Source organism: Pipistrellus kuhlii, unplaced genomic scaffold (assembly GCF_014108245.1).
Source record: "Pipistrellus kuhlii isolate mPipKuh1 unplaced genomic scaffold, mPipKuh1.p scaffold_m20_p_11, whole genome shotgun sequence".
Taxonomy (NCBI): Eukaryota; Metazoa; Chordata; class Mammalia; order Chiroptera; family Vespertilionidae; genus Pipistrellus; species Pipistrellus kuhlii.
The window spans coordinates 47,065,443-47,077,706 of record NW_023425416.1 but is presented as its reverse complement, the minus strand read 5'-3'; the positions used below and the strand labels follow the sequence as shown (position 1 = coordinate 47,077,706).

General features: G+C 58.3%; 1 protein-coding gene and 1 long non-coding RNA gene across 4 annotated transcripts; both read left to right on the top strand.

Moving 5' to 3' along the window:
- The first annotated feature begins 932 nt into the window (after positions 1-932).
- Positions 933-11,345, top strand: POMGNT2 (protein O-linked mannose N-acetylglucosaminyltransferase 2 (beta 1,4-)). 3 transcript variants are annotated; one of them, XM_045579468.1, is made up of 3 exons: positions 1,015-1,128; positions 4,983-5,177; positions 9,041-11,345. In XM_045579468.1, the coding sequence occupies exon 3, from the start codon at positions 9,139-9,141 to the stop codon at positions 10,888-10,890; it is 1,752 nt and encodes a 583-aa protein (XP_045435424.1). In that variant the 5' UTR covers positions 1,015-1,128; positions 4,983-5,177; positions 9,041-9,138; the 3' UTR covers positions 10,891-11,345. The 3 variants fall into 3 exon arrangements, with proteins under 3 accessions (XP_036287905.1, XP_045435424.1, XP_045435423.1); XM_045579467.1 differs by lacking the exon at positions 1,015-1,128 and adding an exon at positions 4,222-4,288; XM_036432012.2 differs by lacking the exon at positions 4,983-5,177 and having other exon boundaries at positions 933-1,128.
- LOC123652075 lies at positions 7,065-11,345 on the top strand. The gene is made up of 3 exons (XR_006741165.1): positions 7,065-7,077; positions 8,958-8,961; positions 10,921-11,345. It is a non-coding gene; the product is annotated as an uncharacterized LOC123652075 (long non-coding RNA).
- Positions 11,346-12,264: the final 919 nt, after the last annotated feature.

Here is a 12,264-nt window from a genome sequence, read left to right as displayed (position 1 = left end):
ACTGCCTCCATACCTGGGTGTTATCATTTAAAATAATTATAAAGCCAAGATAGGTTTTCCCCAACTCAATAAAGGGCACTGTTTGAGAGATCTGGTTCTCTGCATACTCACCGGCATTAGTTATTGCTGTTATTTTTTTCCCTTATAGCTCAGTGTGGGTGGAGGTAGTCATAGCCAGTGCACATTTAAATGAGTGAAGTTAAAATCTTATCCTAGCAAAAGGCCAAAGTGCCTAAAATTCATAAATCAAAAGCTGAGGCATGTGTATATTTCAAGCATTGGGAGTAAATGCCAGATGCAGCAGCCGGGAGAGTTAGGATTGGTCACCCTTAAGGAGTTGGGCAGATCGGGTGGATTAGGGTGAGGCTGGCAAAATTGGAGTGATGCTGAAGAGGAATGGTGCTTTTGTATTTAAGTACCTCGTCATATTACACTGTTTAAAGCATGTGAATGTATTACTTACTTTGATTTTATAAACACCATCTGGTTGTTCTCGAACTTTGTTTTTTTATGATTTGGATAGAGAATTGGTCTTAGTGATTAAATTTATGAAATACTTTTTATTTTTACAGAGAGCAAGGGAGAGGGATAGAAACATCCATGAGAGAGAAATATCAATCAGCTGCCTCCTGCACGCCCCCTAACTGGGGTTGTGCCTGTAACCAAGGTTGTGCCTATAACATGTCCTTGACCGGAATCGAACCCAGGACCGTTCAGTCCCCGGGCCGACGCTCTATCCACTGAGTGGTTGTTGGTTTAACTAGCATTTAAATGTATTATCAGGACTCCCGTAATTGTACAAACTCAACACCAAGCAAAACAACCTCTCCGGGAGCAAACTACAACTCCCAGGATCCCCCGGGTGGAAGAGGTGGTCTGTTCTCGGGACCCGAACTACAACTCCCAGAATTCCGGCCAGGCTGGCTCCGCGGGGCAGATGCGCGGCGGGCCCCCTTGAGCCCGGCGGCGGCGGCGGCGGCGGCGGCGGCGGGCGCGGTGCTGCCTGCGCTCCCTGCCGCGGCCTCCAGGCCCGAGCTGGCGCCGGGTTCGGCCGAAGCTGCCGCCGCAGAACGCGCTCCTGGACGCGGGCGCGGAGGTGGCTCCAGCCCCGCGGCGCCCCTCCCGCAGGTGAGCCGCGCGCTGGGGGCTGGCGGGGGCTCGGGGGCCTGGCTGGGAGGTGGAGGATGGGTCCCCGGACCCCCCTGAGAGGGGCGAGGAGGCCGCTGGGTCCCGGGGTGCATGGGAGCCGGGGGGAGTTTGCAGAACGGAGGGATGACGTGTGATGCGGGCTGCAGTGGGCACGGGAGGGGGCTGGGGTCGGGGGACTTGGCCCTTGAGCGTCCTGGTGCCGTGGCGGGGCCAGGCACCGGCATCGCGGCCCCAAGCCGTGGCGGGAGCCAGGTGCGGTGTGCGGGGAGGGCCTGGCCCCCTGGCCTCCGGAGCTCCCTGTGCAGGCAGTGCGTGCACAGGCCTGCCGCCCGCCCCCGGGCCACGGGTTCAGCAGGGCCTGCTGTGTGCCTGGGATTGACGCTGCCTGCGTAGCCTCCGGGGATGGAAGTGCTGTGCCAGGGGCCGAGGTCCGCAGGCCAGAGCTTTGCACTTGGTGGTGGGCACCCTGGGTCTGGTTATGCCAGCCGGCTCGCAAAGCCTTCTCTTGGGGGGAAGCAAGCCGGGCATGGCGAGGGTTACCAGGTGAGCTTGACAGGACGTGGCATAAGAATACAGAACGGGATTCCTTCACCAAGCGTCGACTGTTACACGTGCAAACCATTCAGATCCTGATAGCTATCAGCTGTGTGCCCCTCAGCAAGGCACGCACCCTCTCGGAGCCTGGCTCTGCCTCTGCCACGCGGGAATAAAGGCCCCGGCACGCTGTGGCCGCGGTGTGGCGGGCTGTCCTGTCCAAGCAGTGCCGCCCCTTCCCAGCGGGCCTTGCTCTAAGCCTGGCTTGAGAAGGTGTAGCACTGAGCAGTGGCTGCTAGTGGACGGACTGCGCTCACCAGCACATTGAGTTACTAGGTGCCTCCTTCCCCAGGGATCCTGGTCACTCCCAACCTGGGTGTCAGTGGGTAGTCTCCTGGACTCCCTCAGCACTCGGTAGCCTTTTTTTAAAAAAAATATATTTAATTGATTTTTTACAGAGAGGAAGGGAGAGGGATAGAGAGCTAGAAACATCGATGAGAGAGAAACATCAATCAGCTGCCACCCGCATGCCCCCCCAGTGGGGATGTGCCTGCAACCAAGGAACATGCCCTTGACTGGCATTGAACCTGGGACCCCATAGTCCGCAGGCCGACGCTCTATCCACTGAGCCAAACCAGTTTCGGCTTTGGTAGGCTTTTTCAATGTTTCTCTCTCCATCTCCCTTTCTCTAAAATAAATAAATAGATGACGGGTAGGTAAATGGGGTGAAATAATGAACCCGAAAGGCGGGACCTACAAATGACATCAGAGGCTTTGGAGTCAGACGCGGGCTCAAACCCCAGCCCCATCACTTCCTAGCGGCGCGACAGTGGGCAGCTCAGGGTCCTCCGATGTGAAGGAGGGTGCCCCCCCTGCTGTGGGTTTGTGGGAAAGAATAAATGCGCCCGGCGTGGAGCTGTCCTGCCGTGGCCGAGGCCGGGAACAGTAGCGTCAGGCAGGGTGCTGTGCCTGTGCTGTGCCTTTGAATGCGTGAGGCCGCCCTGAGAAGGAGGCGTAATTGCGTCTTTCTCAGACTAGGAAATGGAGGCTGGCAGGGGTTAAGAATCCGCCGAGGCACAGTGTGTTCTGCGTAGAGGAACGAGCTCTGTGCGGCACCGTTCAGATGACGGGTCTGAAGCCGTCAGGCTCACAGAGGCGGGGGTGGCGGCTGCCAGGGGCTGGAGGGAGGGACACAGGGAGGCATTAGGCAAAGGCTGCAGCGTCTCAGGGTCCAAATGACCGGTAGGTAGCAATGCTTATATATTATCACACGCTTAACACTTCCCAAGAGGATAGATCTGACGCGTTTTGTCACAAAAAGGAGCCCTCAGAGGGCAGGAGGAGGAAGATTTTGGAGATGACGGGTGGGTTCTGGCGCATAGCTGATGCCGATGGTTTCGTGGGTGTGCACTTCTCTCCGAGCTCATCCGGGCGTAGACATGAATCACGCACAGCCCGCTGTGCGACAGAAGGAAGAAGAGGAGACGGTCCAGGGTCACGCTGCTGCTAAGCAACAGGCCGGGAGCTCATATCCTGGCATCTCGGCTGCAGAACAGGAGCCCGGGCCGTCCGGCCTGTGCAGCTTGTGGAGCACGGGTGTGCCCGGGGCCGCCTTCCGTGTGAGGACCGGGGGGGTGTGCGGGACCCCGCGGTCCTGGCTGCCTGGGAGGCCCTGTCCCGGTCGGAGGTCCTGAGAGGCTGGTGGAGAGGGATCCTCCCGCCCAGGGAGTGATGTGGGAGGTGCAGTGTTAGGAAGAGGCAGCCGAAGCCACGTGCAGTCCGGGGGAGGACTGGAGAGCGCAGTTAGGAGACGTGCTGTCTTGTTTCGGGGCTGGGAAGGCTCTCGGAGCTGTGGGGTGGGCCACTCGTGAGCCGGGGAGGTGATGGGGAGCCCCGGACCTGGCACCCCGCTGTTTGCCTCTCGGCCGCCTGTGAGAGCTCACACTGCCTCCCTCCACCTCTCCTAGAACGAGCTGGAGCACATCATCTCGCAGGGTTCTTTTAGCCCTAAAAAGGGGGATTTTGTAGTCCTAAATTGGTGGCTTACCCCTCCCAGCACGGCCTAGGGCAGGGCGGGTACTGGGCACAGCAGTGTGTACCCACACTTCCCTGGGGGAGAGAATGGCCCTGCTCCCTGAGCCTCCTGCCACGGGGGTAGCGCTGTGCCTGGCCAGGAAGCCTTGGGTGGCGAAGTTCCAGGTGAGGGCCCTGGGCCCAGAGCGCTCCACAGCTGCTCTGCCCCCGAGTGATAAAACTCACTGCTCTGAGGGCTGCCTGCTTCTCTGTCGCTACTGGTTCCTCTGAGTCTGGGAGCAGGACCCCTGGCCCTGGCCAGGCGACTCGGCTGGTTGGAGCATCGTCCGGTGCACCAAAAAGGGGCGGGTTTGGTTCCTGGTCAGGACACGTATCCAGGTTGCAGGGTTTGATCCCCTGTTGGCAGCCGATGGAAGTTTCTCTCTCACGTTGATGTGTTTCTCTCTCCCTAAAATGAATGAAAACATATCCTCGGGTGAAGATTAAAGAAAAAAAAAGATGGAGATGATACTACCGGAGTACCGGCAAGGAGAGCTTTTGTGAGGCCTACAGGAAAGGGGACAGGAAAAGGGTGAGGACCCACCTTCTGGGCACCCTGGGATCTGGCAGGGACCGCCCACCTTAGCCTGCAGAGGGCCTTACAAGCGGTTGCCTGAGCTCATGGGCCTCCACCGGTGAAACCCGGGTCCCTAGAGCTTCCTCCCCCTGCTTTCCCCTGGCTTGGTCCGCGCTGCCCTGCAGCCTGAGCTCCCAGGTTCTGCCTGTCTCATAATGCAGGGCCCGCTCAGCTGCACGTGGCTTTGGGTCTGGCCGCCTCTGCCCGAGGGTGGATGAAGAGCCCACAGCGAGTGGTTTCAAGACTGGCTTGGCAGGCAGATGTGATAACTGGGCAGTGATGCCTGCTGTAGACAGAGATCTGAGTGGTCATTGCTACACATGGGGACATGTCAACATGTAACAGAGCTGTTCATCCTATCCCCCATGACCTCCAAAATCCTGCTCAAACCCCCATCCCCCTGCTACCCCCCATGTCACCTTCCTGGCTGGCCGCAGCCCCAGCCAGCAGTTTCCTGGGGGCGCCTGTGTGCTGCTGCCCACACTTACCACGTCCTAGGGAGTACTTTGTGCTTCCTACAGTGACCGAGTTGTCTTCGGATCCTCTTGAGGCTTCAGCCCCGCAGACCGGACCCAGGGGCCCCTGGGATGTGTGTCCACATTGGGACCCGGGCATCCCCTGTAAGGACTGCTTTTATTGGAATTTGCAGTGTCACCTGGGAAAATGGATGCGGGCATGTTCTGTGTCACCTGGGGGAGCATCCCAGCAGACTCACAGGATTCTGTTCCCTGCATGCATCCCCGTTCATGGCCACACGGGGGCGCCGTGGCGCTGCTCTGAGGCCAGAGAGGACCACACAGGCCGGCCTACCCTGCAAGAGATCACCGTGCCAAGCAAAAGCCAGGTAATGGTAGAGAAGCTGTGTGATCAAAGGCTTCTGCATTGGGGGGAGGGGAGGGTGTGCCTGGTGAGAAGGATGCAGGCGAGGGTGGACCCCCTCTGCCTGCTCGACACTTGCCTGTGCCGAGAACCTCAGAGTCTTGGCTGTCCTCCGCCAGTCACACATCTCGCCAGAGTTCTCTTGGGGTCCCCCTCTCTGAAGGTGTTGCCTACCTGTGTGTTGATAAGGAAGTCGAGTCACAGCACCGGCTGTTAATGTGGCTGAGCTTTGCCCTTGACTCCGGAGCGAGGAGGACTCTTAGCTGAGTGCTAACTACTCTTGCCCAGTGAAGCGTGAAGTTTTACAAGGAGCACTCAGAGGCTGCCAACGTCCTGACAGATACTCCGCTCAAAACACCTGTAACTGTTTGTCTAACATAGCGACACATGTGAGCAGTATGGTGCCAGTCTCCACCTTATATGCTGCCTCCAGCAACACTAGCGGAGGAGGCAGGAGGGAGGGGGGTTAGGGGAGAGGTCATTCTGAGGACGTGTGAGCTATCAGAACTTGTTTGCACTCTATTAACAGTGTGTGAGACATGTCCGTGCAGAGGGAGAGCCTCCATGGTTCAGCACCAGCCCTTCAGGCTGTATCCAGGGCAGTGCTCTTGGGCCCCTTGAGTGTGGCTCTTCCACAAAATACCGCGGCCCGGGCGAGTCTATTGAAGAAGCGGCGTTAGAAGAAGTTTAAGTTTAAAAAATGTGGCTCTCAAAGGACATTTCAATCGTTATACTGTTGATCTTTGGCCCTGCTGACTAATGAGTTTGCCGGCCCCTGATTTAGGATAAACACACTTCTCAATGGCAAAAGAAGGTTATACTTTTCAATGAGAATCAGGCACAGCCCTTGGAAGTAAGATGGTTAGAAAGTTATGTAAGACCTCGTGTGGGCACCGTCTTGGCCTGGTGTCCTGCAGGGTGTCCTGCAGCCCGCTCCTGGAGGGGTGACCAGTGGCCGGCCGCCGGTCTGGCTGTCCTGCAGGTGGGCACGCAGGTGAGGCCAGCAGTCCCAGCTCTTGGGCCTACATAGCATTCTCATTCAACTTGAATAGTTGCCATAAGTTATAAGTGAGCACATTTGACATTTTAAAAATATTATTTTTTATTGATTGTAGAAAGGGAGGGAGGAGAGAAGTAGAAACATCAATGATGAGAGGGAATCATCGACCGACTGCCTCCTACATGCCCCACCCTGGAGATCAAGCCTGCAAACTAGGCAGGTGCCCTGACGAGGAATCAAACTGTGACCTCCTGGTTCACAGGGTGATGCTCAACCACTGTGCCACACCGGCTGGGCACAACTGACATGTTTAGTGGATTTCTGGCTTCCTGGAAAGACCAGCAGAGTAGTGTGATGGACTGAATTGTGTTCCCACAGATTTATATGATCAAGCCCGACCCCCCCGAGGGGACTATATTCAGAGATTGGGCCTTTAAGGTCATGAGGGTTAAATGAGGGCGTAAGGGTCTGGCAGGGCCAGTGTCCTCATGAGAAGAGGAAGAGAGACCAGAGGTGTCATTCTCTGGGCACAGTGAGAAGGTGGCCGTCTGCAAGCCAAGGTCAGAGGCCTCGGGAGAAACCAAACCTGCCAACGCCTTGTAGCCTCGGGGACTGGGGGAAAGGACGTGTCTGTGGGTTAAGCCGCCCAGGCAGCGGCACTGCGTTACGGCCGCCCGACCAGACTAATGCCAGCCCCTCATGCTCCTGAGCTCCCACCCGGGAGTTCGGTCTCTGGGTCACACAGCCACCCCTGGCTTCACTCTCCCATCGGGCTCTTGGTGCCAGTAAGCCTGTGAGTTTGTACTCTCTGCTCTAGGCCTAGACTCCTTGGAGCCTTCACTCCTTATCAGATGCCGAGGCCCCTGTGAATGACGCCTGAGCCTGTGTGTGCAGCTGGCCGGCACGCACCCCACCTCCCGAGCCAGATGCCCAGCCTCAGGTGGTGGGCCCCCTGGCGGGTGGCACCCGCACCCCGGCTGCCCAACTCTTACTGTGCCTGCAGGCGTGGCAGCATCCGGAACACCCACCTCAGAGCCTCTTGGAACAGGTGGATCCTGGAAGGGGTTCCCCATGGCGGTCCAGGAGCTGAGCGAAGCAGTTTGGGGAATGAACTGGCAGCATCCCTCTGTCTGCCTGGCAGAGCGTTCTTGGGCATATTCTAGTCCCTTATTCCCCCCCACCCCCTTTCCTTTGAAAAACAGTCTTCCTCTACCATGCTTTGTCTTGAAAGGACTCGGGTGTAAAATTTGCACTCGTTTCCAGTGACCACGAATGGGGGAGTGAAGAAGGGAGACAGGGAAGGGGACAGGGTGTGTGTCAGGCCTGTTACCACTGTGGGCAGCTGATTAGAACTTAGAGGACCCAAGCTCTCTCTCCCCCCTCCCTCTCTCCCACCCCCCTCCACCCCCCCCCGGGAGGATGGTGTCTGCATTTGTTCCCATCAGACCTTGGTGCAGGCTGCCTGGCTTGAGGGGTCAGGTTAGAAATGTAGGCACGTGAACACCACACTGTCCAGCAGGACGTGGTGCCCATCCCCAGCAGACCATCCTTTCCACGCCTGGCTCCTATAAGCATTGCCCAGGGCCTGAGCTCAGTTGACTGGCCACTGCTCACCCAGCCCCCCGGTGTGAGAGAGAACCGCCACCCCCACCACCACCACCACCACCCCCCCCACATCCCTTCTGGCCAAGCTTGCCTTCACCACAGGGCACCTCGGAGGGGCAGGTAGCAGAATGCTCACGAGAGATGTGAGGACCGGGGCTGAGATGCCCAGTCCGGTTGGAGGTGGGTCTTTCCTCTCCCCTCGACTCATTTTCCTGGGGGCCTTGCTTTCTGATATTCCCTGGGTGTGTTCCTTTTAGCTTTCATTTCTCTTGGAAGCCGTTCTTGTCTGTGATCAGAGCAACACGTGCATCGGCTCATGCCCACACATCTGCCTCTCACCCCCTCAGGAAGGGCTTATTTTTTCTGAATACCGATTTATGACTCATTCACTTTGCAGAATCCTGTCACTTGTATGAGTGATTTATTTGACTCTTCATTGTTTCCTTTTTGGTCAAAGCAAGTTAAGTGGCCAAGCCCAAAGCCAAGGTAGAGAGATATGTACTGTACCCTGGAAGCAGTGGGGAGGAGTATTTTATTTTTTTATTTTTTGAAATATATTTTGATTTTGTACAGAGAGGAAGGGAGAGAGATAGAGTTAGAAACATCGATGAGAGAGAGTCATTGATCAGCTGCCTCCTGCACACCCCCTACTGGGGATATGCCCGCAACCAAGGTACATGCCCTTGACCGGAATCGAACCCTGGACCCTTCAGTCCCCAAGCTGACGTTCTATCCATTGAGCCAAGCCCGTTTGGTGAGGAGTATTTTTTTTTAATTGATTTCAGAGAGGAAGGGAAAGGGGGAGGGGGAGAGAACGATTTTATATATATTATATATATATATATATATATATATAGAGAGAGAGAGAGAGAGAGAGAGAGAGAGAGAGAGAGAGAGAGAGAATGAGAATATCATTGATCGGCTGGCCCCAGCACACCCCACCCTGGGGATCAAGCCCGTAGCCTGGGCACGTACCCTGACCCAGGAATCGAATCGTGACCTCCTGGTTCATAGGTGGATGCTCCACCGCTGAGCCACGCTGGCTGGCAGGAGTAAGTCCTCTCGAATAACAGTCTAATTCGCTGTGCTGCCAGTGTGCCTCATGGTGCCGGGTCCCCCGTAGCTGGGACAGGAGCCGAGCCCGGTGCCTGGCACGGAGCAGGAGCTTAAGGCGACCGCAGACAGACTGCGCCAACAGCCGTTTCTTCTCCTCCTTCCCGCAGGCGATGGCCGGCCGGCGCTCAGGGTGCCGCAGGGATGGCTGAAGCCCGGCAGGCCGGGGCCACTTACCGGGGACCGTCGCCTCACTAGGGCCGTCAGGATGCAGCTCTCGGCCGTGCTCAACGCCCTGCTGGTGTCGGTGCTGGCGGCCGTGCTGTGGAAGCACGTGCGGCTGCGGGAGCACGCTGCCGCCCTGGAGGAGGAGCTGGCCCCGGGCCGCCAGGCCCCCTCGGCCCAGCCCGTCGACTACCCGAAGGCGCTGCAGAGCCTGGCGGAGGGCGGCACGCGCATGGTGTGCACCGGCCGCACCCACACCGACCGCATCTGCCGCTTCAAGTGGCTCTGCTACTCCAGCGAGGCCGAGGAGTTCCTCTTCTTCCACGGCAACGCCTCCGTGATGCTGCCCAACCTGGGCCCGCGGCGCTTCCAGCCCGCCCTGCTCGACCTGTCCTCCGTGGAGGACCACAACGCCCAGTACTTCAACTTCCTGGAGCTGCCGGCCGCCGCCCTGCGCTCCCTGCCCAGGCCCGTGTTCCTGCCCGACGTGGCGCTCATCGCCAACCGCTTCAACCCGGACAACCTCATGCACGTCTTCCACGACGACCTGCTGCCCCTGTTCTACACGCTGCGCCAGTTCCCCGGCCTGGCCCGCGGCGCCCGGCTGGTCTTCATGGAGGGCTGGCCCGAGGGCGCGCACTACGACGCCCTCTACCAGCTGCTCAGCCCCAAGCCGCCGCTGGTGCGGGCGCAGCTGAAGGCCCTGGGCCGGCTGCTGTGCTTCCCCCGGGCGGTCGTGGGCCTCTCCAAGACCACCACCTGGTACCAGTACGGCTTCGTCCAGCCCCAGGGCCCCAAGGCCAACATCCTGGTCTCGGGCCAGGAGATCCGGCGGTTCGCGCGGTTCGTGGTGGACAAGCTCAACGCGAGCCAGGCCCCCGCAGGGCGGCCGCTGGGCGAGGAGTACATCCTGGTCTTCAGCCGCACCCAGAACCGGCTCATCCTGAACGAGGCGGAGCTGCTGCTGGCGCTGGCCCGGGAGTTCCAGATGAAGACGGTGACGGTGTCCCTGGAGGACCACGCCTTCGCCGACGTGGTGCGGCTGGTCAGCAACGCCTCCATGCTGGTCAGCATGCACGGCGCGCAGCTGGTCACCGCCCTCTTCCTGCCCCGGGGGGCCACCCTGGTGGAGCTCTTCCCCTACGCCGTCAACCCCGACCACTACACCCCGTACAAGACGCTGGCCACGCTGCCCGGCATGGACCTCGGCTACGTCGCCTGGCGGAACACGGCGCCCGAGAACACGGTCACGCACCCCACGCGGCCCTGGGACGAGGGGGGCATCGCCCACCTGGACCCGGCCGAGCAGGCCCGCATCCTGCAGAGCCGGGAGGTCCCGCAGCACCTCTGCTGCCGGAACCCCGAGTGGCTGTTCCGCATCTACCAGGACACCAAGGTGGACATCCCGTCCCTCATCCAGACCATCCGGCGTGTGGTGAAGGGCCGGCCGGGGCCGCGGAAGCAGCAGAAGGAGAAGCAGGCGGTGAGCCTGTACCCGGGGAAGGTGCGGGAGGCGCGGTGCCGGGCGGCCGTGCAGGGCGCCTCGGAGGCCCGCCTCACCGTCTCCTGGCAGGTCCCCTGGAACCTCAAGTTCCTGAAGGTGCGGGAGGTGCGGTACGAGGTATGGCTGCAGGAGCAGGGGGAGAACTCCTACGTGCCGTACATGCTGGCCCTGCGGAACCACACCTTCACCGAGAACATCAAGCCCTCCACCACCTACCTGGTGTGGGTCCGCTGCATCTTCAACAAGCTGCTGCTCGGGCCCTTCGCCGACGTGCTGGTGTGCCGCACGTAGCCAGCCCCCCCCCCCCCCCCCCCCCCCAAGCTCCGTGTCCCCGTGCCCGCTGTCCCCCGTGGCGGCTTCCGGGAATTGTGTGTGCGTGTGTGTATTTATTGAGCAGGCCTGCCCTGGGTCTGTGCCCTCGTGTCTTCTCACTGCCTCTGGGGTGTGGGGTTCGCAGCACTCCCCTGTGCCCTGCTGTGGTGGGACACCCCCGTCCTCCACCCCCGGCCCCTTCTCCCTCCTGAGCGTCCATTCCCCCGGAGAAGGTCCTCAGGGGAGGAGACGGAAGGTAAGAATCCCCGGGAACCTCTTGGGCCGAGGGATCATGCTGTTCCTTACATGCATGTCTTTCTGGCTGCTATCCGGGTTGGAAATGGCAAGTAATCACGGTGGTTTGGGCAAGTGGTTCATCAGCTTCCATCCCTGTAAAACCCACCTGCATCCATTAAAGGATTGTTAACATCTTAGTCAAGTCTTTTTATTAGACGGTAGGATGTGGAGCCCTTTTTTTTTTTTTCTTTTTTAATCCTCACCCTTTCATTGATTTTGAGAGAGAGGAAGGAAGAGAAACATATGAAAGAAACATATATCACTTACCTCCCATTTGTGCTCCAACTGGGGATTGAACCCACACCCTTTGGGTGCATGGGACGACGCTCCAACCAACGGAGCCACCTGACCAGGGCAATTCTGATCTTAATTGTTCCAGCAAAACTGGGTTTAATCAGCAGAGGAGATTTGGGCCCTCACACTGTCTCATGGCAGAACTGGCTGCAGTGAGCGCCTGAGAGAGGCACTGTCATCTCTGGTAGGTCTGGAGCTCGGGTGGTCGTCTCTGGAGAGAGATGTCCTTTTTAAAAATGCATGTTTTTGTATTGATTTCAGAGAGGAAAGGAGAGAAAGAAACATCAGCGATGAGAGAGAATCATTGATCGGCTGCCTCCTCTGCATTACTTTCCCCCTCCCCCCTTGGAATCAAGCCCACAACCCAGGCATGTGCCCTGACCGGGAATCAAACCATGACCTCCTGGTTCATAGGTTGACACTCAGCCCCTTAGCCACACTAGCTTGGCTGGGAGATGCCCTTTAATCCTGATTGTCAACCAAGGGGATGTGGCATCCACATGAAAAAGTTCAATCAGAAATCTCAGACACTGCTGTTGGGGGGCGGGGAGGGAAGGAGGGTAAAAATGGTGCAACCATGTGGCAAACCATTTGGCGGTTCCCAGTAAAGATGAGCACACATCTCAGCTACCACATATCGCAGCAATTCCACTTCTAGATAGACTAGTATACCCATAAGGATGCCAGTCTCTTCAAGAAGATGTGTATAAAATATTCCCAGCTCGGACCAGACAGAAACTAAACCACCCCAGGGGCCATCGG